The sequence below is a fragment of the Chiroxiphia lanceolata genome, chromosome 22 (assembly GCF_009829145.1).
Source record: "Chiroxiphia lanceolata isolate bChiLan1 chromosome 22, bChiLan1.pri, whole genome shotgun sequence".
In the NCBI taxonomy this organism is placed as follows: domain Eukaryota; kingdom Metazoa; phylum Chordata; class Aves; order Passeriformes; family Pipridae; genus Chiroxiphia; species Chiroxiphia lanceolata.
Window position 1 is genome coordinate 1,538,222 of NC_045658.1, and position 23,262 is coordinate 1,561,483.

The 23,262-nt window shown below is 62.5% G+C and overlaps 3 protein-coding genes across 3 annotated transcripts; 1 reads left to right on the top strand and 2 right to left on the bottom strand.

The window, feature by feature from the left end:
- The first annotated feature begins 1,116 nt into the window (after positions 1 to 1,116).
- On the top strand, positions 1,117 to 4,258 carry LOC116797557 (small vasohibin-binding protein). Its single transcript, XM_032709196.1, has 3 exons — positions 1,117 to 1,212; positions 3,126 to 3,247; positions 4,079 to 4,258. The coding sequence occupies exons 2-3, from the start codon at positions 3,128 to 3,130 to the stop codon at positions 4,163 to 4,165; spliced, it is 207 nt and encodes a 68-aa protein (XP_032565087.1). The 5' UTR covers positions 1,117 to 1,212; positions 3,126 to 3,127; the 3' UTR covers positions 4,166 to 4,258.
- Positions 4,259 to 5,988: 1,730 nt separating this feature from the next.
- Positions 5,989 to 12,000, bottom strand: LOC116797501 (transmembrane protein 269-like). Its single transcript, XM_032709097.1, is given in 7 exon segments — positions 5,989 to 6,141; positions 6,214 to 6,381; positions 6,384 to 6,413; positions 7,647 to 7,790; positions 7,881 to 7,978; positions 10,013 to 10,160; positions 11,792 to 12,000. Coding segments are annotated over 7 exon segments (723 nt in total). The 5' UTR covers positions 11,817 to 12,000; the 3' UTR covers positions 5,989 to 6,031.
- A 3,270-nt stretch (positions 12,001 to 15,270) lies between these two features.
- LOC116797499 (proproteinase E-like) lies at positions 15,271 to 20,202 on the bottom strand. The gene is made up of 8 exons (XM_032709096.1): positions 20,160 to 20,202; positions 20,005 to 20,081; positions 19,831 to 19,928; positions 18,003 to 18,137; positions 17,764 to 17,900; positions 16,516 to 16,661; positions 16,248 to 16,400; positions 15,271 to 15,316 (listed from the first exon to the last, which is right to left on the bottom strand). Exons 1-8 carry the CDS (start codon positions 20,200 to 20,202, stop codon positions 15,299 to 15,301), a joined length of 807 nt encoding a protein of 268 aa, XP_032564987.1. The 3' UTR covers positions 15,271 to 15,298.
- Between the last annotated feature and the right edge of the window lie 3,060 nt (positions 20,203 to 23,262).

Genomic DNA, 23,262 nt, shown 5'->3' on the forward strand with positions numbered 1-23,262 from the left:
CACACCCCTCTCTCACTCCGCTCTCACTCCGCTGTCACACTCCTGTCACACTCCTGTCACACTCTCTCACACCCCCTCTCACACTCCTGTCACACTCCTGTCACACTCTCTCACACCCCTCACACCCCTCTCTCACACCCATCTCTCACTCCGCTCTCACTCCGCTGTCACACTCCCGTCACACTCTCTCACACCCTTCTCTCACACGCTCTCACTCCGCTCTCACACCCCTCACACCCCTCTATCACACCCCTCTATCACACCCCTCTATCACACTCTCTCACACCCCTCTCTCACACTCTCTCTCACACCCCTCTCTCACTGCGCTGTCACACTCCTGTCACACTCTCTCACACCCCTCACACCCCTCTCTCACTCCGCTGTCACACTCCTGTCACACTCCTGTCACACTCTCTCACACTCACACCCCTCACACCCCTCTCTCACTCCGTTCTCACTCCGCTGTCACACTCCTGTCACACTCCTGTCACACTCCTGTCACACTCTCTCACTCCCCTCTCTCACTCCCCTCTCTCACTCTCTCTCACACCCCTCACACCCCTCTCTCACACTCTCTCACACCCCTCACACCCCTCACACCCCTCTCTCACTCCGCTCTCACTCCGCTGTCACACTCCTGTCACACTCCTGTCACACTCTCTCACACCCCCTCTCACACTCCTGTCACACTCCTGTCACACTCTCTCACTCCCCTCTCTCACTCCCCTCTCTCACTCTCTCTCACACCCCTCACACCCCTCTCTCACTCCGTTCTCACTCCGCTGTCACACTCCTGTCACACTCCTGTCACACTCTCTCACACCCCTCTCTCACACTCCTGTCACACTCCTGTCACACTCTCTCACACCCCTCTCTCACACTCCTGTCACACTCCTGTCACACTCTCCCACACCCCTCTCTCACACTCCTGTCACACTCCTGTCACACTCTCTCACACCCCTCTCTCTCTCCCCTCTCTCACTCTCTCTCACACGCTCTCACACCCCTCTCTCTCTCTCTCTCTCTCTCTCTCTCTCACTCCCCGCTCTCTCTCCGCTCTCACTCCTGTCAGCGGCTCCCCCCCCAGTTCCGCTCTGTCCGCCAGGGGGCGCTGTCCCCGCCCATCCCGGCGCGCGTGCGCAGGGCGGGCAATCGATCGCCGAGCGGCGGGAGGGGCCCCGCCGCCATCTTGCCCCGGGAGCGGCCCCGCCGGTACCGGAGAGCCGGGGGGGCTCGGAGGGGATTTGGGGGGGCCCAGGGGGCTGGGGGGAGCTGAGGGGGGCTGCGGTTGCCAGGGGGCACTGGGGGGCTGAGGAGCTGTGAGGCCGGGGCGGTGCTGTGAGACAGGAGGGGCTGGGGGCGGGGCACAGAGAGCTGTGGGGCTGAGGGGGGCGGCGGTTTGTGAGGGGATGGGGGGGGGGGTCTGGGGGGATGGAGGAGGCCTTGAGGGGCTGTGGGACGGTGGTCTGTGTGGGTAGTGGCGGCTGGGGGGCTCCGGGACCTCTGGGGGGTTGTGGGGAGGAGGTTGTGGGTGGGGGGAGGAAATGGGGCAGCTGAGGGGGTCGGGGGGGGGGGAATTTGAGAGTCTCCCGTGGGGCTCAGGATGTCAGTGGGGGGTTGAGGGTCACCTGTCGGGGTTTGGGGGTCTCCTGGGGGGCTCAGGATGTGGGGTAGGGGCCACCAATGGGAATCAGGGTGCTCGGGAGGGAGTTTGGGGTCTCCGTGGGGTTCATGATGTCTGTGGGGATTTGGGGGTCTCACATTGGGTTTAGGATGCCAGTGGAAGTTTGAGGGGTCTCCTCAAACCTGTGGGGCCCAGGATGGGTTTGAGGGGGAGGTTCTCTTGTGAGACTCAGGAAGTCTGTAGGGGGTCATCTCTGGGGTTTTGGGGGCCTCCTGTGGGGGTTTGGGGGTCTCACATTGGACTCAGGATGGGTTTGAGGGGGTCACCTGTGGGACTCAGGATGTCTGGGGAGCTGTGGAGGTTTGGGGGTCTCCTGGGGGGCTCAGGGTATCTGTGGGGGGTCACCCCCGGAGGTTTGGGGGTCTGCTCTGGGAGTTTGGGCATCACCTGTGGAGGTTTGGGGGTCTCCTGTGGGGCTCGGGATGTCTGTGGAGCAGCATGTCTGGAGGTTTTGGGGTCTCACATCGGGTTTAGGATGCCAGTGGAAGTTTGGGGGGGTCACCTGTGGGTGTTTAGGGATCTCCTGGGGGGCTTAGAATGTCAGTGGGGGTCTCCTGTGGGAGTTTGGGGGTCTCCTGTGGGGGCTTGGGGGTAACCTGTGGAGGTTTGGGGATCTCCTGTGGGAATTTGGGGGTAACCTGTGGAGGTTTGGGGGGTCTGCTCTGGGAGTTTGGGGGTAACCTGTGGAGGTTTGGGGGTCTCCTGTGGGGCTCGGGATGTCTGTGGGGCAGCACGTCTGGAGGTTTTGGGGTCTCACATCGGGTTTAGGATGCCAGTGGAAGTTTGGGGGGTCTCCTGGGGGGGTTTGGGGGTCTCCCCTGGGGCTCAGGATGTCAGAGCTGCAGCCTGGGGGGTCCCAGGGGCTCCCTGGGGACTGAGCTGGACTGGGGGGTCCCGGGGGTCCGTGGTGCTCCTGGGGGTCCCTGGGTGCTGCTGTGCTGGGCTCGGGGGCTCCTGGGGGCTGGGGGGGCTCCCTGGGAGCTGTGCTGGTCCCGGGGGGCTCCCTGGGGACTGGGGGGACTCCCAGGGTGCCAGGCTGGGCTGGGCTCGGGGGGCTGGGGGGACTTCCTTAGGGCTGGGCTGGGCTCGAAGGGCTCCCTGGGGACTGTGCGGGTCCCGGGGCTTCCTGGGGGGCTGTGCTGGGCTCAGACACTCTGGGGGGCTCGAAGGGCTCCCTGGGGACTGTGCAGGTCCCAGGGGGTTCCTGGGGGGCTGTGCTGGGCTCAGACACTCTGGGGAGCTCGGGGGCTCTGTGGGGGCCCGTCCCGGGGGTCTCTGGGGCCGGGCTGGGCTCAGGGGGTCCCTGGGAGCGGGGGGGGCCTCCCTGGGGGCCGGGCTGGTCCCGGGGGGTCTCTGGGGCCGGGCTGGGCTGTGCTGGGGGTCTCTGGGGACTGGTCCGGTCCCGGGGATCCCTGTGTGACCCCCCCCCCATGGATCCCAGCCATGGAGCCGGGCGCGGGGGCGCGCAAGGAGCGGCCGAAGGCGCGGGAGGCGCCGGCGCGGCTGGAAAAGGCCAAGCAGAGATCGGCACAGCAGGAGCTCAAACAGCGCCAGAGGGCGGAGGTGCGAGCGGGAACGGCACCGGGAATGGGAGAGGCACCGGGAACGGCACCGGGAATGGGAGAGGCAGCGGGAACGGCACCGGGAATGGGAGAGGCAGCGGGAACGGCACCGGGAATGGGAGAGGGACCGGGAATGGGAGAGGGACCGGGGACGGGGAAGGTGGGACTGGGGGAAGTGGGACCGGCAGTGGGGAAGGATTCTGAAAATTGAGGGGTTGGACTGAGAATGGGACGGGGAATGGGGCAGTGATCCCGGGAATGGGACTGGGAATGGGGGGAGGGATCCCGGGAATGGGGGGGACAGCAATTGGGGGGGTGGGACCAGAAATGGGGACAGGGACTGGGAATGAGGAGAGGGACTGGGAATGGGGGGAGGGATCCCGGGAATGGGGGGGGACAGCATTTGGGGGGGTGGGACCAGAAATGGGGACAGGGACTGGGAATGAAAAGAGAGACTGGGAATGGGACCAGGAATGGGAGAAGTGAGACCAAGAATAGGGAAGATGAGACTGGGAACTGGGGGGTGGTAGCAGTAATGGGGAGAGGGACTGGGATTGGGGGGGTAGGAACCTGGGAATGGGGGGGGTGGGAACCTGGGAATGCGGAGGGGAAGCAGGAATGGGGAGAGGGACTGGGAATGGGACCGGGAACCGGGGGGAGGTGGGACTGGGAATTGGGGGGTGGGAATGGGAGGAGGGGGACTGGGAATGGGAGGAGGGGGACTGGGAATTGGGGGCCAGGAATGTGGGGGTGGCACTGGGAGTGGGGTCAGGAAAAGCAGCCCAAGTGGGGCCAGGCCCCCCTTTTCCATCCCTCCCTTTCCCAATCCCAGATCTACGCCCTGAACCGGGTGATGACGGAGCTGGAGCAGCAGCAGTTTGACTCGTTCTGCAAACAGATGCAGGGAGGGGGGGAGTGACCCCCGGCCCCCCCGACCCCTTTTGTACCCCCCTATTTATTCCCCCCGCTCCGTTTTGTACCAATAAAACTCGGCTGTTCTGCCGCTCCTGCATCCGGGCGCTCCAGGAATGGGGGGAGGCCTTATCCCAGCATTCCAGTTCCCTGCCTCAGGAAGGGTCCTGCCCTGACCCCATTCTGACATTCCCAGCCAAGGGAAAGGTCCTGCCACAGTCCCATCCTGGCATTCCAATTCCCTGCCCAGGGAAGGGTCCTCTTCTGACTCCATCCTGTCATTCCTGCCCCAGCCCCATCCAACATTCCCTGCCCAGGGAAGGGTCCCATTCTGGCCCCATCCCAACATTCCATGCCCTGCTCCCATCCCAACACTCCTGCCCCGACTCCATCCCAACATTCCCTGCCCAGGTAAGGGTCCTACCCTGGTCTCATCCCAACATTCCTGCCCTGGTCTCATCCCAACATTCCCAACTGAGGGGAAGGTTCCTGACCCAGCCCCATGCTGACATTCCCTGTCAAGGGAAAAGGTCTTGTCCTGATCCCATCCCAGTATTCCCAATGAGAGAAGGGCCCTATCCTGGCCTCATCCTGATATTCCCTGCACTGGTTCCATCCCAAAGTTCCCTGCACTGGTTCCATCCCAAAGTTCCCTGCACTGGCCCCATCCCAACATTCCCTCCTCTGGCCCCACCCTGACATTCCTGTCCTGGCCCCATCCCAATATTCCCTGCCTAGGGACGGGTCCTGACCCAGCCTCATCCCAACATTCCTGCCCAGGGAAGGGTCCTGCCCCGGCCCATCCCAGCATTCCCAGCAAAGGGGAAGGGTCCTGCCCCAGCCCTATCCCGACCTTCCCTTCCCTGGTCCCATCCCAACATTCCCTGCCCAGGGAAGGGTCCTGTCCTGGTCCCATCCCAACATTACCTGCCCAGGGAAGGGTCCTACCCTGGCCCCATCCCAACATTCTCAGCTGAGAGGAAGGTTCCTGCCCTCCCAGAGCCGGGGTTTTCCCAGGATTTCTCCCGGAGGACCCCTCTCACAGCTGCTGGATCCTCCCAGGGGATCCCAGGTGTTTCTCCAGCTCCAGGTCCGACCTTCGCTTCCTTCCTCCTCCCACACCCTCCGGCAGCCTCCGGCTTTCCAGAGGCTTGGGATCAAATCCCGCTTCCCCCTTCCCCCCTTGGGATCAAATCCCACCTCCCTCTTTTCCCCAAAGGATTCAGAGTTCTCTTGTGGGGTCTGTTTCCAAGGATTTGTGGGGGCAATCCCTAAGTTCCCCGTTTCCGGAGGATTTGGGAGTCTCTTGTGAGGTTGATCCCTAAATTCCCTGTTTCCTGAGGGTTTGGAGGTCTCCTGTGGAGTTTGATCCCTAAACTTCCCATTTCCCCAGGGTTTGTGAGTCTCTTGTGGGGTTGATCCCTAAGATCAACCTTGTTTCCCCAGGGTTTGTGGGATCCTTGCAGGGGCAATCCCTGAACTCCTTGCTTCCAAAGCTTTGTGTGGGCAATCCCCAACTCCCCCTTTCCCAGAAGTTTGTGGGGTTGATCCCTAAAATCCTATTTCCAAGGCTTTGTGGGGGGCAATCCCCAACTCCCCCTTTCCCAGAGGTTTGTGGGGTTGATCCCTAAAATCCTATTTCCAAGGCTTTGTGGGGGCAATCCCTAAATTCCCTGTTTCCCACGCGTCCCCAGGTCCCTGCTGCAGTCGTGGGGTGGGATCGGGGTCCCCTCACCCTCCCAAACCCGATCCTTTCCCGCTGCCCAATCCCCTCCTCTTTTTCCCCGACCCGCCTCCCGCTTCCAGCCGGCAAACCAAAGGCTCACAAAGCATCACAAAGCTAAGCCGGGCTTTACTGGTCTCTAGGCGGGGCTCAAGCCTTGCAGCTCCACAGGGCGGAGGGGAAGACGATGTAGGACGTGGCCCAGGCCAGGCAATAAACCGCGGCCACCGCCGCCGGCGCCAGCAGCACGGCCGCCACCCCTGCGGAGGGGACAATCCTTGGGGATGTGCCCTTCCCGCCCCGGCCCGGGCAGGGCTCCACCCCGGCCTTACCTCCGGCGTAAACCAGCTTCTTCCAGCGCTGGGACTCGAGCACCCTGTCGTGGGGGTAGGAGCCGCAGTCGGTCATGCCCAGGATCATCGCGGCCGCGGCCACCCGCAGCAGGGCCAGGTGGCCCCCCGAGAGCAGGAAGGTGCTGGCCAGCAGGGCCGAGGGGTAGGGCAGGGCAGGCCCCGGTAGGTGAAGGGGATCCCTGGGGGGGAGCCACGGCTTCAGTTCGGAGGGGAAACCCCAAAGAAACCCTTTCCCCCCATTTATTGAGGGCAAAGCAGAGCCCACTCGCCGGCTTGGCCACAGAGCCAGACCGGGGGGAGCCCCTTTGCACCCCATTGCCAGCAAACCCGGGGTGTCCCCCACTCCTCAGCCCCCTTTTTCACCCCATTTCTCCCGTTTTGACCCCATTTCCCCTGTTTTCACCCCATTTCTTACCCCATTTCTCCCTTTTTCACCCCATTTCCCCCTTTTTCACCCCATTTCTCCCTTTTTCACCCCATTTCTTAACCCATTTCCCCCTTTTCCACCCCATTTCCCCCTTTCCCCCCTTTCCACCCCCCCTTTTTCACCCAATTTCTTACCCCATTTCTCCCTTTTCCACCACATTTTCCCCTTTTTCACCCCATTTCTTACCCAATTTCCCCCTTTTTCACCCAATTTCTCCCTTTTTCACCCCATTTCCTCCTCCTTCTCCCACCCATTGAGGCTGGAGCAGAGCCCGACCACCAGGTTGGCCACAGAGAGAATAAAACTGTGGTATCCCCCTTTTTTCCCCCTTTCCCCCTATTTCCAGCAAAACCCAGGGTGTCCCCCATTCCTCAGCCTCCTTTTTCCCCCTTTTCCGCCTTTTTCCCCCCACCTTTGGGGGTGAAACAAATCCCAGCCCCCAGCTTGGCCACAGAGCCAAAACAGTGCAACCCCACTTTCCATCCCAGTTTTTTCACCCTATTTCACCTTTTTTCCAGCAAAACTGCTGTGACCTCCCCTTTTTTTTCCCCATTTCTCCTTCTTATACCCCATTTCCCCCCCATTTTCCCATTTTCCCCCACCCCCTGAGGCTGGAGCAGAGCTCACCCACCAGCTTGACGACACGCATCAAACCAGGGTGACTTTCCTTATCACTTTTTTGTCTTATTTCACCTTTTTTCTCAGCAAAACCACCGTGACCTCCACTTCTTCTCTCCACTTCTCCCCTTTCGACCCCATTTCCCCATTTTTTACCCCACTCTCCTCTTTTTCCCCCCCACCTTTTGAAGGCAAAACCCATCCCAGCCCCCAGCTCGGCCACCGGCGCGACTCCATTTTCCATCCTGGTTTTTTGCCCTATTTCGCCTTTTTTGTCCAAAAAACCACCGTGACCTCCCCTCTTTCTCCCCATTTCCCCTTTTTTGCCCCATTCCCCCCTCCTGTGAGCCCCCAGGGCTGCCCTTACCGCTGGAGAAGAAGCAGAGCCGGGCGAACACGGCCAGGACGTAGGCGAGGGCCAGCAGCCCCCCCAGCACCCCCTGGGGCTGCAGCAGCAGGGCCGTGCCCAGCCCGAAGGTGGTAAAATCCGCAAAGTCATCCAACTTGGCACCTGTGGGGCAACGAGGGGGAGGTGCCAGGAGAGCCCCGGGCACGGGAGACCCCCGGGGTGCCCCCCAAGGGGCAAGGGGGTCACACTCACCCAGTGCCGAGCAGGCGTTGAGCTGCCGGGCCACGGCCCCGTCGGCCAAATCCAGCAGGAATCCCAGCAGGAGCAGCCAGCAGGAGAGCTGGTACTGCCTGGGGAGGGGGAACAGGGGGGGAACCCCACTTTGCAGCTCCCTTCTCACCCCATTTCCCCCTTTTTTTTTGGCCCCTTTTCCCCCCTCCACCTGTGGAGGGTGACACAGAGCCCGACCACCAGCTTGGGCACAGAGTAAAACTGGGGTGACCCCTCTTTGCAACCCGCTTTTTCACTCTATTTCACCCCTTTTTGACCATTTCCCCTCTTTTTACCCCATTTCTCTCCTTTACCCCCTTTTTTCCCCCAATTTCCTCCCTTTTTCACTCATTGCCCACTTTTTTCCCCCATTTCCCCTTCTCCCCCACCCGTCCAGGCAGGAGCAGAGCCTCCCTACCAGCTTGGGCACAGAGTAAAACTGGAGTGGCCCCCAATTTTTCACTCTATTTCTCCATTTTTTTTTACCCCATTTCCACCTTTTTCACCCAATTTCTCCCCTTTTGAACCAATTTCCCCCTTTTTTACCTCATTTGCCCCTTTCCCTCCCCCCCAATGAAGGCTGGAGCAGAGCTCACCCACCAGGTTGGGCACAGAGTAAAACTGGGGTGACCCCTCTTTGCAACCCACTTTTTCACCCTGTTTCTCCCTTTTTTAACCCCATTTCCCCTCTTTTAACCCCATTTTCCCTCTTTTTGACCCCATTTTCCCACTCTTTCACCCCATCTCCCCCTTTTTTCCCTACCTAGGGGAGACTCCAATCACAGAGGGAGCCAAACCAGGGGGTACCCAAACCACCTTTCCCCCCTTTTTTCAGCAAAACCAGGGTGCCCCCCCACTTCTCAGACCCCTTTTCCCTCCTTTTCCCCTCATTTCCCCATTTTTCACCCCATTTCCCTCTTTTTCCCCCACCTATTGAGGCTGGAGCAGATCCCAGCGGCCACATTGGCCACAGGAAGAGCAAAACCAGGATGACCCCCATTTTCATCCCCCTCTTTTGCTCGATTTCACCTTTTTTCCAGAAAAATTGGGCTGATCCCACTTTTCAACCGCATTTTTTTCACCCTATTTCCCACATTTTCCAACAAAACAGGGAGGATCCCTGATTTTCACCCCCCTTTTTCAACCCATTTACCCTTTTCCCAGCAAAACAAGCGTGATCCCCACTTTCCAACCCCATTTTTCACCCCATTTCCCTCTTTTTTCACCCCCTTTTCCCCTTTCCCAGTCCATTTATCCTTTTTTTCACCCTTTTCCCACTCCATTTATCCTTTTTTTCACCCCTTTCCTCCCCTTTTTACCCTCTTTTCCTTTTCCACCCCCATTTCCCCCTTTTCCACCCCCATTCCCCTTTTTCCACCCCATCCCCCCTTTTCCTTCCCTTCCCCCCCTTTTTTCCCACTCCATTCCCCCTTTTCCACCCCATTCCCCCTTTTCCATCCCATTTCCCCCCTTTTTCCACCCCATTCCCCCTTTCCCACCCCATTTCCCCCCTTTTCCACCCCATTCCCCCCTTTTCCACCCCATTCCCCCTTTTCCTCCCCATTTCCCCCCTTTTTTCCACTCCATTCTCCCTTTTTCCACCTCATTCCCCTTTTCCCACCCCATTTCCCCCTTTTTCCACCCCATTTCCCTCTTTTTCACCCCTTTCTGCCCCTTTCCACAGCCTTTCCCCCTTTTCCCTCTTCCCCTTTTCCCACCCCATTCCCCCTTTTCCCACCCCATTCCCCCTTTTTCCCACCCCATTCCCCCTTTTTCCCACCCCATTCCCCCTTTTTCCCACCCCATTCCCCCTTTTTCCCACCCCATTCCCCCTTTTTCCCACCCCATTCTCCCTTTTCCATCCCATTCCCCCCTTTTCCTCCCCATTTCCCCCTTTTTTCCACTCCATTCTCCCTTTTTCCACCTCATTCCCTTTTCCACCCCATGCCCTCCTTTCCCACCCCTTTCCCCCTTTCCCACCCCATTCCCCTTTTCCCCCTGTTTCAATCCCGCAGCAGTCGGAGCCTCCCATCCACGGAGACACCGATGCTCCCCCCGCTTCCCAACTCCCCTTTTCCCCCCTTTCCCCCCCTTTTTTCCCCCTTTTCCCGGACCTGTTGACGGTGCAGAGGATGGAGGAGAGCCCGGCCAGCAGGTTTGCCACCGAGAGCCCGTTGGCGGCGTTTTTCCTCAGGAATTCCAGCGCCCGCTCCCGCCCCTCCCGCTCGCTCAGCACCAGCTTTTTGGTGGCCTGGAAAACACCTACAACCCCCCCCGTCGTGTTCCAACCAAAACAGAGGCTTCGGTCCCCCCCAAAACAAACCAACTTAGTGCCTGGGCTTCCCCCTCCTCAAACCAAAATCCCCCAAAAAGAAGCAGCAGGGGGGGAGGGGGGAGGATTTATTTGGTGCTGCCCTCCCCCAAAAAAATGGGAGAAAAGAGGCCAAAAAAAAAAAAAAAAGGCGAAGAAACCGAGCAAAGAACGGCGAAAAAAATGAATGAAACGAAGGAAATTAAGCCAAACCCAAGCTTAGACTAAAAAGCCAACCCCGGTTTTAAGCTCTGTATGGATCTTAAATACCTATCGGGCTAAGCTTTAGGGAAAGAATTTAGGGGTCCTGTGCTGTGCCCCCCGCCTTTGCCGTGTCCCAAAGCCAGGAAGATCCTTCATCTGAAAGAAAACAGCACGTCAGAGCAAAACAAACCCCCCCCCCCAGCCCCTCCGAGACCCCTCAGAGACCTTTAGAGTCCCCTCAGAGCCCCTCAGGGCCTCTTAGAGACCTTTAGAATCCCCTCAGAGCCTCTCAGAGACCCCTCAGAGTCCTTCAGAGATCCCTCAGAGTCCTTCAGAGACCCCTCAGAGCCTCTTAGAGTTCCTCAGAGACCCTCAGAGACCACTCAGAGACCCCTCAGAGCCCCTTAAAAGCCCCTCAAAACCTCCTCAGAGCTCCTCAAAGACCCCTCAGAGCCCCTCTGAGCCCCCTTAGAGCCCCTCAGAGACCTTTAGAGACGCTCAGAGCCCCTCTGAGCCCCCTTAGAGCCTCTCAAAGTCCCCTCAGAGACCCTGAAAGTCCCCTCAGAGCCCCTCAGAGCCCACGCGGGCTCATCACCGGAATGCTCCCCGAACAGCTCCCCAGGTGTGGGAAGCAGGAAGGCTTCGGGGGATGTTTGGGAGGTGTGGGAAGCAGAAAGGGCCGGGGGGATGTCTCTGGAGTCAGGGGTCGCTGCTCCGGAGCCGCCGCGGAACACGAGCGACCTTTGGACACCGCGCCCGGAGCCGCCGGCAGAGCTGAGCCGGGAAAATCCCTCCCGATCCACGGCTTTCCCGGAGCCAGGGAATTTTTTTTGGGGGGGGGGGGAGGTCTGACTGGGCGCTGCCGCCCCGCTTTATCTCCGAATTCGGCGCTTCGTGGTCTTCAAAACGGGGGAAAAACCCGGCGAGTTTGGGGTTTGCTGTGCCCCATCCCTGCCCTTCCCAGCCTCGGGAATGTTCCCGTGAGCGGCCGCAAGCCCCCGGGCACTGCTGTGCCACCTGAACTTGCCCGTTCCTGGCGTTTCTCACCCCAAAATCAAAGTGCTGGGGTGGGAGGAAGGGAATCCCTGCGCTCCGGCGCTGCTCCCGCTGCTTTTATTACCCCTTTTGGGGGGAAACCAGGTGATTTTGGTTCTCCCCGGGTGATCCCATATGTGTTACGGGGGGATGTTGTGCCCCCAGCGGGCGTCTCGCCCCTCCGGGCACGGGGAAAAGGGGGAAAGCGCAAAACCCACCTATTTTTTGGCGCTGGTTCCCGTTTTTACCCTAATTTACTACTAACCCCTCCAAAAAAAGCTGATTTTGGGGCGGGGAAGGGGCGCCTTGCCGAGGGGCCGAGCGGGGCGAGGGTGGCACTTACCGACCGGCGGGGACACCATCCACATGGCAGCGGTGGCAGCGGCGGTGGCAGCGGTGACAGTGACACCCCGGGCGGGGAAACTGAGGCAGGGGCTGCTCCCTGGGCAGGGGCTGCTCCCGTGGGAGCCGCGGGAGCCGCCGCGTTATATAAGGAAAAGCCTCCCGGGCTGAGTCACCCGGCGGGGGTGGGTCCGGCCAGAGGCCACGGCCACGGCCACGGGGGGTTCGCAGCCGACTGGCACCACCGGCGAGGGAGGAGCTGCCCCGGGGGGCAGAGGGGCCACGCCAGGCTCCGGCGCCCCTGCCAAGCTTCCCAGCGCTCCTGCCAGCCTCGCAGCGCCCCTGCCAGCCTGCCGGTGCCCACGCCAGGCTCGCAGCGCTGGTGCCAGCCCTGCAGCTCCGGTGCCAGGCTCAGAACACCCGTGCCAGGCTCGCAGCGCCCCGTGTCCAGCCACGGCGCTGGTGCTGGGCTCGCGGCACCCACAGCGTGGCCACGGCACCCACGGAAAACACCCACAGCACCCATAACACCCACAGCACCCATAGTGTGCCCACAACACCTGTATCAGGCTGGCAACACCCACTCCAGGCTCACACCACCCTCTCCGGGTGAGGACTACCCGTGCCGTGCTCACAGCACCTTTGTCAGCCTGGTAGCACCCTCAGCAGGCTCACAGCACCCACTCCAGGCTCACAGCACCCACCCGACACTTCAGCACCCATCACACACCCAGGGCACCCACCCCACACTCCAGCACCCATTCCACACCCAGGGCACCCATCCCACCCAGGGCACCCATCCACACTCCAGCACCCACCCCACACTCGTGCTGGGCTCGCACAGCCCATCCCAGGATTGCCCCACCCGTGTCACGCTCTCAGCACCCACATCCAGCAAACAGCACCCACCATCCAGCTCACAGCACCCATACCAGGCTCACAGCACCCACACCACACGCTTTGTATCACCCAGGGCAGTCTCACACACCCATCGCACACTCCAACACCCATCCCATGCCCACAGCACCCATCCCACACTCCAGCACCCTCCCACACTCAGGGCACCCATCCCATGCCCACAGCACCCATCCACACTCACACACCCACCCCACACTCCAGCACTCGTGCCAGGCTCTCACCCCCCTGCCACTCTCACAGGACCTGTGCCAGGTCTGTACCACCCGTATCAGTCCCACAGCACCCGTGCCACGTTCACGGGACCCACACCAGGCTCACAGCACCCACACCAATCCTGTGACACCCATATCAGTGCCATGGTACCCACACCAGCCCCCTGGCACTGCCACACCCCTGCCCCTGCCCCTGCTGCCACCCAGGGGTGTCCTCACCCAGCGGGCATCACCACCCAGTGCCGTCCCATCACTGGTCCCACTGGTGGCACCGAGGGGATCACAGCTGGTGTCCCCCCCCGACCCCCGTGCTGGGTGTCACTCCTGTCCCCCACCCTGACCCCCGTGCCGGGTGTCACTCCTGTCCCCCACGCGGGGCCTCTGCTGGGTGGCCCCAGCTCGTGCAAAGGGTGTCCCGAGTTCGGGGGGTCTCGGGCTCCCCCCTGCCCGGAGCAAAGGGCCGCGGGAGCGCCCGAGGGGGCCGGGGGGGTGGCCCGGGGGGGCCGGGGGGGGCACCGGGGCCACCGCCGGGGGACAAAGGTCCGCGGGGACACTGTGACAAGGGGCCCATAAACTTATACAGCCCCGGGCAGGAATTTTCCACCCGGATCCCGCCGGGAATCGGGGGGTGCTGCGGCACCCACGGCCACCCGGTGGGGTGGGGACCCCAGGGTGCCCTGTCAGGGGGTCCCGGCATGCTGAGCAGGGTGGGGGGCCATGGGTGCCCCGTGGGGGGACCCAGGGGTGCTGGTGGCATTGCGGGTCCTGGGGTGCCCCGTGGGGAGGGTCCCGGAGTGCTGGGAGAGGTTGGGGGGCCCTGGGTGCCCCATCAGGGGGTGCCGGGGTTGCTGAGCAGGGTGGGGGAGATTTGAGGTGCCCCATCGGGAGTCCCGGAATGCTGGATGGGGTTGGTGAGTCCCGGGGTGCTGGGCAGGGTTGGGGGTCCCTGGGTTGCCTTGTCAGGGAGTCCCGGGGTGCTGGGGCGGGGTTGGGGGTCCACAGGGTGCCCCGTGAGGGAGTTCTGGAATGCTGGGAGAGGTTGGGGGTCCCTGGGGTGCCTCATCAGGGGGTCCCGGGGTGCTGAGCGGGGTGGGGGGATCTGAAGTCCCCCATCTGGAGGTCCTGGAGTGCTGGATGGGGTTGGGGGTTCACGGGGTGCCCCGTGGGGGGTCCCTGGGGTGCTGGGCAGGTTGGGGGTCCCTGGGGTGCCCGGTCACGGCGGGGTTGCCGCTCAAAAGGGCTCTTTGTTCTCGGTCCACGGCGCCGGTGGCGGCGGTTGCCGGAGCGACGGGAGGCCACGGGCACGGGCACCCGGCCCGGGGGCACCCGTAGGGGGCCACACCAGGGCCTGGGGCACCTCGGGGGGGCACAACCCCGGGGGGGGGGGAGAGGAACGTCACCGATGCCCATCACCGTGGTGTCGGGGCACGTGGGTGTAGGCCCGTCCCTGTGTCCTCAGGGCACCCACGGCCGGTGGCATCCGTGTGTCCTGGCGTGCCTCTGGCACCAGGGTGGCCGTGCCCGCGGCTTCAGGGCACCTTGGGGTGCTTGTCCCTGTGGTGTCTGTGTGTCTGAGGTGCCCATCCTGTGGCATCTGGGCACCTGTAGGTGCCCATCCCTGTGGTGTCTGGTGTCTCTGGGTGCCCATCAATGTGGCATCAGGGCTGCACAGGGTAAACCATCCCTGTGGTATCTGTGAGTCTGAGGGTGCCCATCTCTGTGGTATCGTGATTGGGCAGGTCAAACCACCCCCGTGGTACCTGGGTGCCCATCCCTTTGGTGTCTGGGCACCTCTCAGTGTCTATCCCATGGTGCCTCTGTCTGAGGATGCCCATCCCATGGCATCTTGGTTGTGCAGGTTAAACCATCCCCACAGCATCTGGGTGCCCATCCCTGTGACACCGTGGTGTCTCTGGGTGCCCATCCCTGTGGCATCTGGGCTGCACAGGGTAAACCATCCCTGTGGTGTCTGTGTGTCTGAGGGTGCCCATCCCTGTGGCATTGTGGCTGTGTAGGTTAAACCATCCCCGTGGCACCTGGGTAACCATCCCTTTGGTGTCTGGGTGTCCTCTGGGTGCCCATCTCAGTGACATCGTGGCTGTGCAGGTTAAACCACCCCTGTGGCACCTGGGTACCCACCCCTGTGGTGTCTGGGCACCTCTCAGTGTCTCTTTCCACTCTGTCTGGGTGTCTGCGAGTGCCCATCCCCGAGGTATCCGGGCACCTCTGGGTGTTCCCAGTGCTACCCCCTACCAGCTGTGCCGCCCCCACTGCCCCAGTGCCCGCCCAGCACAGGACAGGCGGTGCAGGGTGTAATGGTTGTGGTTTATTTGCCCGGTGCCAGGCCGGGGGGGTCAGTGACGATGACGCTGCCACGCTCAGTTGTCCCTTATGGTCTGCAAGGGAGAGGCTGCTCAGGGTGGGGAACCCAACACCACCCTGGCACCCCTGTACCCTGACACACTGGCACCCCTGTACCCTGATACCCCAACACCCTGATATCCTGACACCCTGGCACCCCAAAACCTTGATACCCTGACACACCGGCACCCTGACACCCCAACACCCTGGCACCCCAATAGACCAACACCTTGGCACGTCTGCACCTCAACACCCTGGCACCCCAACACCCCGATACCCCAACACTCTGGCACCTCTGTACCCAACACCCTGCTACCCCAACACCCTAACACCCTGGCACCCCAATACCCTGACAACCTGGCACCCCTGCACCCTGACACCCTGACACCCCAACACCTTTATACCCCAACACCCTGGCATCCCTGTACCCCGACACCCTGGCACCCCAATACCCCAACACCCTGGCACTATGGTACCCTGGTACCCCAATACCCCAACACCCAGACACCCAACACCCTGCACCCCAACACCCTGGCACCCCAACACTCCAGCACTATGGCACCCAGCACCCTGGCACCCCAATAACCTGGTACCCCATTGCCCTGGTACCCCAGTGCCCATCCCAGCATCCCAGAATCCCGGCACACTGACACCATGGCACCCTGGCACCCCCAGTTCCCTGGGCCCCCAGAACCCAGCACCCTGGTACTCTGGCACCCCATGGCCCTGGCACCACAGTACCCTGACCCTCCCCTGGTCCCCACAACCCTGGTACCCCGGCACCCCAGAGCTCTTTGTCCCCAACTCCATGATGTCCAAGCACTCCAGTGCTCGAGCACCCTGGTACCCTGCTATTCCAGTTCCCTGGCACTCCCACACTCTGCTATCCCAATTCCCTGGCACTCTGCTATCCCAGTTCCCCATCCCCCTGGCTGCCCAGCCCCTGGCAGGTGCCCCCGTGCCCACCTGTGCGATCCAGTCCTCGAAGGCGGACACCCGGGTGAACACCGTGGGCTTTTTCTCGGCGTTGCAGCCCAGGGAAGAGACGAAGCTGGCGATGCCATGGACCTCCCATGTGCCATCCTCAGCCTGGCAGTTCAGGGGGCCCCCCGAGTCGCCCTGGGATGCACAGGGTGAGATCAGCACCAGGGGGGTCCCGGGCTGTCCCCCACACCTTACCGTGCCATCCCATCCCATGCCATCCCATGCCATGCCATCCCATGTGGGTACCCACGTTGCATCCTGACTTCTCGGCGCCGCCGGCGCAGATCATGGTGTTGCGGATGGCCAGGGGCCCCCACCAGTCGAGTTGGGTGCAGTGCTCGTGATCCACCACCGGCAGCTCCGCCTGCTGCAGCTTGTCCGGCAGCGGCCCCCCGGCTGGGGGTGACACCGTCAGGGGGTCCATCCCACGTCCATCTGTCCGTCCATCCGTCCATCCATCCACCCGTCCAACTCCATCCACCCATCCAACATCCATCCAACATCCATTCATCCAACATCCATTCATCAACATCCATTCATCCAACATCCATCCAAAATCCATTCATCCAACATCCATCTGTCCGTCCATCCACCCATCCATTCATCCATCCAACATCCTTCTATCCAACATCCATCCATCATCCATTCATCCATCCATCCACCCATCCATCCATCTCCATCCATCCAACATCTCCATCCATCCATCCAACATCCATCCATCCAACATCCATCCATCCATCCATCCAACATCCATCCAACCAGCCATTCATTGATCCACCATCCATCCATCCTTCAAACACTCCTTCCTTCCCTCCATCCCTGCATCCTTCCATCTTTCCCTCCGTCTCCCCGTCACTCCCTCCATCCATCCCCCATCCCTCTATGCCCCTATTCCTCAGCTACCTCTGCAGTCATCTCTCCATCCACCCATCCATCCCTTCTCCATCTCCCCACCCATCCCTTCTCCATCTCCCCATGCATATCCCCATCCTCCCCATCCTCCACCCCTTCTCCACCCCTCCACCCAACCATCTCCCTAGCCCTCCATCCCTCCATCTCCCCATCCTTCTATCTTCCCACTCATCTCCCCATCTATACCTCCACCCTTCCCCATCCCTCCACCCACCTCCCCGACCATCTCCCCACCCATCCCTTCACCATCCCATCTGCCATCCAACTACCTCCCCAATCCTCCATCTCCCCATCCCTTCCCCCACCTCTCCAGCCATCTCCCCACCATCCAACCATTTCTTCATCCCTGCCCCCACCTCCTTACCCATCTCCCTACCCACCCATCCCTCCATCTCCCCATCTCTCCTTCCCATCCCTCCACCATCCCATCCACCCCCAACCATCCCATCAACTCCCAACTATCTCCCATCCTTCCACCCACCTCTCCAACTATCTCCCCCCCATCCAACCATCTCCCCATCCCTCCCCCTCCTCCCCAGCCATCTCCCCCGCACCCAACCCTCTCCCCCTCCGTCCCCGCGCTCACTGCTGGTCCTGCCCCAGCCGCTGATGACACAGGGGTACCCGTCGGGCAGGACGGAGCCAGCGGGCGGGAGCCGCCCCAGCTGCACCTCCGCCGAGAGCGCGGCCGGGCGCTGCAGCTTCAGCAGCGCGATGTCGTTGCTGCGCGGGGACACGGCCGGGGGGTCACCGGGAGGTCGCCGCGGGGTCACCGGGGGGTCACGGTGTCCCCAGCCCCCCCCCCTCCCAGGGGACGGTGCTCACCCGCAGGCCGCGCAGAAGCTGAGCCACTTGGGGTGCACGAAGATGTCGTCGGAGTTGACGGGGATGGTCTGCTCGGAGCCCTCCCCCGCGCTCAGGTCGTACTCGCCCACCACCACCTGGTACGTGCGCGATTTCCTGCCGGGGACCGGCGGGTCGGGGGCGGCGGGGACCCCTCCGGCAGCCCCCCTGCACCCCGAAACCCCTCCTTGCACCCTAATCCCTCCCCATGAACCCACACCCCCTTCCATGAACCCCAAAACTCCTCCTCACTCTCTGAACCCCTCCCTGCACCTCGAACCCCTCCCTGCACCCCAACCCCCCTCCCTGCACTCAAAACCTCCTCCCTACACCCAAAGCCCCTCTATGAACCCAAAACCTCCTCCATGAACCCAAAACCTCCTCGCTGCACCTAAAACCCCCTCACTGCATCCTGAAACCTCTCCCTTCACCCTGAACCATGTCCATGAACCCAAATCCCCCTCCACGAATCCCAACCCCCCTGCATGAACCCCAAACTTCATCCCTGCTCTCTAAACCCCCTCCCTGCACCTCAAACCCCTCCCTGCATTCAAAACCCCTGCCACTGAACCCTAAACTTCCTCCAGGAACCCAAACCCCTCTCTATGAACCCAAAACCTCCTCCCTGCACCCTAAAACCCCTCCCTGTACCCAAAACACCCTCTCTGTACCCAAAACCTCTTCCCTGCACCCAAAACACCTTCTCCTGTACCCAAAACCCTGCCCTGCACCTGGAACCTTTCCATGAGCCCAAAACCCTCTTGATGAACCCAAAACTCCTCCCTGCTCTCTGAACCCCCTCCCTGCACCCTAACCCCTATTCTGTGAACCCAAAGCCTCCCCCCTGCACCTCTTCTGCACCCCCTTACACCCATCCCTGCACCCCACACCCCTCCTGCACCCCCCTGCATCTTCTCCATGTCCCAACTCTGCACCCTGCACCCTCCATGCCACTTCTGCACCCCCCTGCACCCACCCCAGCACCCTGCACCCCTTCTGCATTCCCCAGCACCCTACACTCCTCCTGCACCCATTCTGCACCCCCTGCACCCACCCCAGCACCCTGCACCCCTCCTGCACCCTACATCCCCCCTACATCCATCTACCCAACCTGCACCTTGGCACCACCCTGCACCCCTCCTGCACCCCACTTACACCCAGCCCTGCATCCCTCCTGCACCTCAGCACCCTCCTGTACCTTCTCCATGCACCCATCCCTGCACCCTGCACCCCCCTGCGTCCCTCTGCATCCCTCCTGCACCCCAGGATCCTCCTGTGCCCCCCTGCACCCTCTGCAAAGGTGTACTCGCACCTGCCAGTGCCCCTCCTGCACCCATCCCTGCACCTCAGCACCCTCCTGAAGCTTCTCTGTGCACCCATCCCTGCACCCCTCCCTGCACCCTGCACCCTCCTGCACCTCAGCACCCCCTGCACCCTCTCCAAACACCATCCTGCACCCCTCGTGCACCCTGCATCCCACCTACACCCATCCCTGCACCCTACACCCCCCTCCACCCCCCTGCACCCCTGCTGCACCCCTCCTACCCTCCCCCACATCCCTCCTATATCCCTCCTGCACCCCAGGACCCTCCTGTACCCCCCTGTCCCCTCTCCATGTACCCATCCCTCCATCCTGCACCCTCTGCCAACACCATCCCTGCCCCCCTCGTGCACCCCGCATCCCTCCTACACCCATCCCTGCACGCTGAGCCCCACGCCCCCCTCTCCCGCAGCCCCCCGGTGCCCCCCCGGTGCCCCCCCGGTGCTCCCCCGGTGCCCCCCGGCCCCCCGGTGCCCGCGGTGCCCTCACGAGATGCAGTGAGCCGCCGTCATCACCCAGTTGGCCGCGATCAGGGAGCCCCCGCACGTGTGGTGGAAGGCGCCGTCCCGCTCGTACTGCAGCGAGATCTGGGGCGGGGGAGACACACTGGTGGGTGCCACCGCACCCTCACGGGTGTCCCCGTGCCGTGCCCTGCCCCCTCACCTGCCAGGGCCAGCTGTAGGGCTCCGCATCCTGCCCGTTCACCACGCGGGAATCCGGCAGCATCGCGGCCCGGGCACCTGCGGGACACGGCCACTGTCACCCCCCGGGCACCCCCCGAGCCTGGGCACACGGGGAGTGGGCAGGGGACATCTCACCGCCGGCCACCAGCAGCAGGACGAGGCTCAGGATCGCGGCCATGGCTCGGTCTGGGTGTCCCGGGCACCCGCTGCCCTTAAATCCCCCCGGTACCGGGATTGCCCAAGGGCACCCCTGGGAACGGGCACCCAGTGCCCAGCTGGGCCCGGGGGGGTTAAACATTAACCCTGGGGGGACGTGGCACCTCAATAACCTTGGGGGGACGTGGCACTGGCACCCGGCCGGGGGGGACCCCACAGCCCCCAAACCCCCCTGCCCTTATTGACCACCACAGTCTTTGCACCCCCAGTGTGCCCCCAGAGTGGCCCACGGCCCCCATAGCCCCTATGACCCCCCCGTGCTCCCCATAGCCCCTATGACCCCCCCTGTGCTCCCCATAGCCCCTATGACCCTCTCTGTGCCCTCCATAGCCTCTGTGACCCCCCCTGTGTCCCCCATAGCCCTTACAACCCCTCCTGTGCCCCCCATAGCCCCTATGACCCCCCTGTGCTCCCCATAGCCCCTATGACCCTCTCTGTGCCCCCCATAGCCTCTGTGACCCCCCCTGTGTCCCCCATAGCCCTTACAACCCCTCCTGTGCCCCCCATAGACCCTATGACCCCCTATGTCCCCCATAGTCCCTGTGCCCCCCACAGCCTTTACCACTACCCCAGTGCCCCCCACAGCCCCTACTGTCACCTCTGTGCCCCCCGTAGCCCCTATAACCACCCCTGTGCCCTCCATATCCCCCATAACTGTCCCTGTACCCCTATATCCCCCTGTGCCCCCCATAGCCCCATATCCCTCTGTGCCCCCACAGCCCTATAACTGCTCCTGTGTACCCTCACAGCCCCTATAACCATCCCAGTGCCCCCCCAGAGCCTCTACAGTCACCTCCGTGCCCCCCACAGCCCCTTCAACCCCCCTGTGCCCCCACAGCCCCCATAACCACCCTATGCCCCCATAGTCCCCATACCCTCTGTGCCCCTGCTGGCCCCATATGGCCCCTCTGGCCCCATATGTTCCCCCCTCCTGGCCCCCAGAGCCCCTGTGCCCCTAAGCCCCCATAATCCCCCCTGTCCCTCCAGGTGCCCCATGCCTCCAGTGTTCCCATATGGCCCCTATGGGCTCAGTGCCCCACCCTGGACCCCCAGAGCCCCCATGTCCCTCATAGGCCCTACAACCACCCCTGTGCCCCCCATAGCCCCCCAGATCCCCCATGTACCCATATGGCCCCTATGGCCCCCAAACACGCCCCCCCTCCTGGGCCCCATAGCCCCTGTGCCCCCCAGAGCCCCCCTAGCCATCCCTGTGCCCCCAGAGCCCCCCACACCACCCTATGCCCCTGGTGCCCCCCACAGCCCCTATAACCCCCCGTGTCCCCTATAGCCCCCATAGCCCCTACAGCCACCCCTGTGCCCCCATAACCCCCCATACCCCTCATGCACCTGGTGCCCAAAAACCCCCCTATAAACCCTGTGCCCCCCCTAGCCCCCATAAATACTGTGCCCTCTATAGCCCCCCTATATCTGCCGTGCTCCTTGTGTCCCCCTATAGCCCCCCATACTGCCCCACGTCCTGGTACCCCCACAGCCCCTATAGCCCCCCTGTGCCCCCAGAGCCCCCCTTACCACCGTGTGCCCCCCAGAGACCCTGTAAACCCCCGTGTCCCCTACAACCCCTCACCCCCCCATAGCCCACCCCCCCCACTCCATAGCCCTGGCACCCCCATGGCCCCTATAACCCCCCTCTATGGCCCACACAGCCCCCATAGTCCCCACTGTTCCCTCATAGTTCCCATAGCCCCCCCTGTGCCCCCATAGCCCCCCATACCACCCTATGCCCCTGGTGTCCCCCATAGACCCTCTAAACCCCTGTTTACCCTATAGTCCTTTGTCCCTGGGACCCCCATAGCTCCCCTGGGCCCCCAGAGCCCCTCATACTGTCCTATGCCCCTGATCCCCCCATAGCCCCTATAATCCCCCATGACCCCCCACAGCCCCTATATTTCCCCTGTGCCCCCATAGCCCCCCATACCACCCTATGCCCCTGGTGTCCCCCATAGACCCTCTAAACCCCTGTTTACCCTATAGCCCCTTGCCCCTGGTACCCCCATTGCCCCCATAACCCCCCATGCCCCCCATAGCCCCCCTGAGCCCCTCATAGTCCCCATAGTCTCCCCTGTGTCCCCAGAGCCCCTATAAACCCTCCCCGCCCCCGTGCCCCCATAGCCCCCAAACTGCCCCACATGCCTGGGGGCTGTGGGGTCCCCACTTGTGTCCCCCCGTGTCCCCACACACCCCATGACCCCATAAAAGTTCCCAGAGGTGACCCCCGTGTCTCCACGCACCCTATAAACCTGTAAAAGCCCCTACAGGTGCTCCACGGTGTCCCCACGTACCCCCACAGCCCTGCAAATGGATATGGGGGAGCCTCCCCTCACCATCCCTGTGTCCCTCTGCCAGTTCCCAGAGCGGCCCCACGGTGTCCCCACACACCTCCAAGTCCCCGTGGAAGTTCCTGGAGGTGTCCCAAGGTGCCCCCCACGCACCCTCGTGTTCCCAGAAAAGTTCCTACAGGTATCCCCTGTGTCCCTGTAGAAGTTCCCAGGGGTGTCCCACGGTGTCCCCACGCACCTCTCTGTCCCCATAAAAGTTCCCAGAGTCGCCCTCGTGTCCCCGTACAAGTTCCTAGGGGTGTCCCCCATGTCCCCGAGTCCCCGTGAAAGTTCCCAGAGGTGTCCCCCGTGTCTCCCTTGTCCCTGCACCCCCCATCCCTATAAAAGTTCCCAGAGGTGTCCCCCGTGTCTCCCTTGTCCCCACATCCCTATAAAAGTTCCCAGGGGTGTCCCCACGCACCCCATGTCCCCACTAAAGTTCCTAAAGGTGCTCCACGGTGTTCCCACACACCCCCTGTCCCTGTAAATGTTCCCAGGGGTGTCCTCTGCGTCCCCGTGTCCCAGTGCAAGTCCCCAGAGGTGGCCCACGGTGTCCCCCATGTCCCCACGCACCCCCGTGTCCCCGGGAAGGTTCCCAGAGTCGCCCCCTGTGCCCTCTGTGTCCCCCTGTGTCCCTGGACAAGTTCCCAGGAGTGTCCCCCGTGTCCCCCCCGTGTCCCAGTGCA

Bases quoted from the DNA above. Each gene is read 5' to 3' on its own strand.
- LOC116797557 (XM_032709196.1), top strand. From the start codon at position 3,128: ATGGAGCCGGGCGCGGGGGCGCGCAAGGAGCGGCCGAAGGCGCGGGAG. The intron at 3,248-4,078 runs GTGCGAGCGGGA...TCCCAATCCCAG, and splicing joins AACAGCGCCAGAGGGCGGAG to ATCTACGCCCTGAACCGGGT.
- LOC116797499 (XM_032709096.1), bottom strand. From the start codon at position 20,202: ATGGCCGCGATCCTGAGCCTCGTCCTGCTGCTGGTGGCCGGCG. The intron at 20,082-20,159 runs GTGAGATGTCCC...CGTGTCCCGCAG, and splicing joins CCTGCTGCTGGTGGCCGGCG to GTGCCCGGGCCGCGATGCTG. The intron at 18,138-19,830 runs GTGAGGGCACCG...GGTCCCCGGCAG, and splicing joins ACGGCGGCTCACTGCATCTC to GAAATCGCGCACGTACCAGG.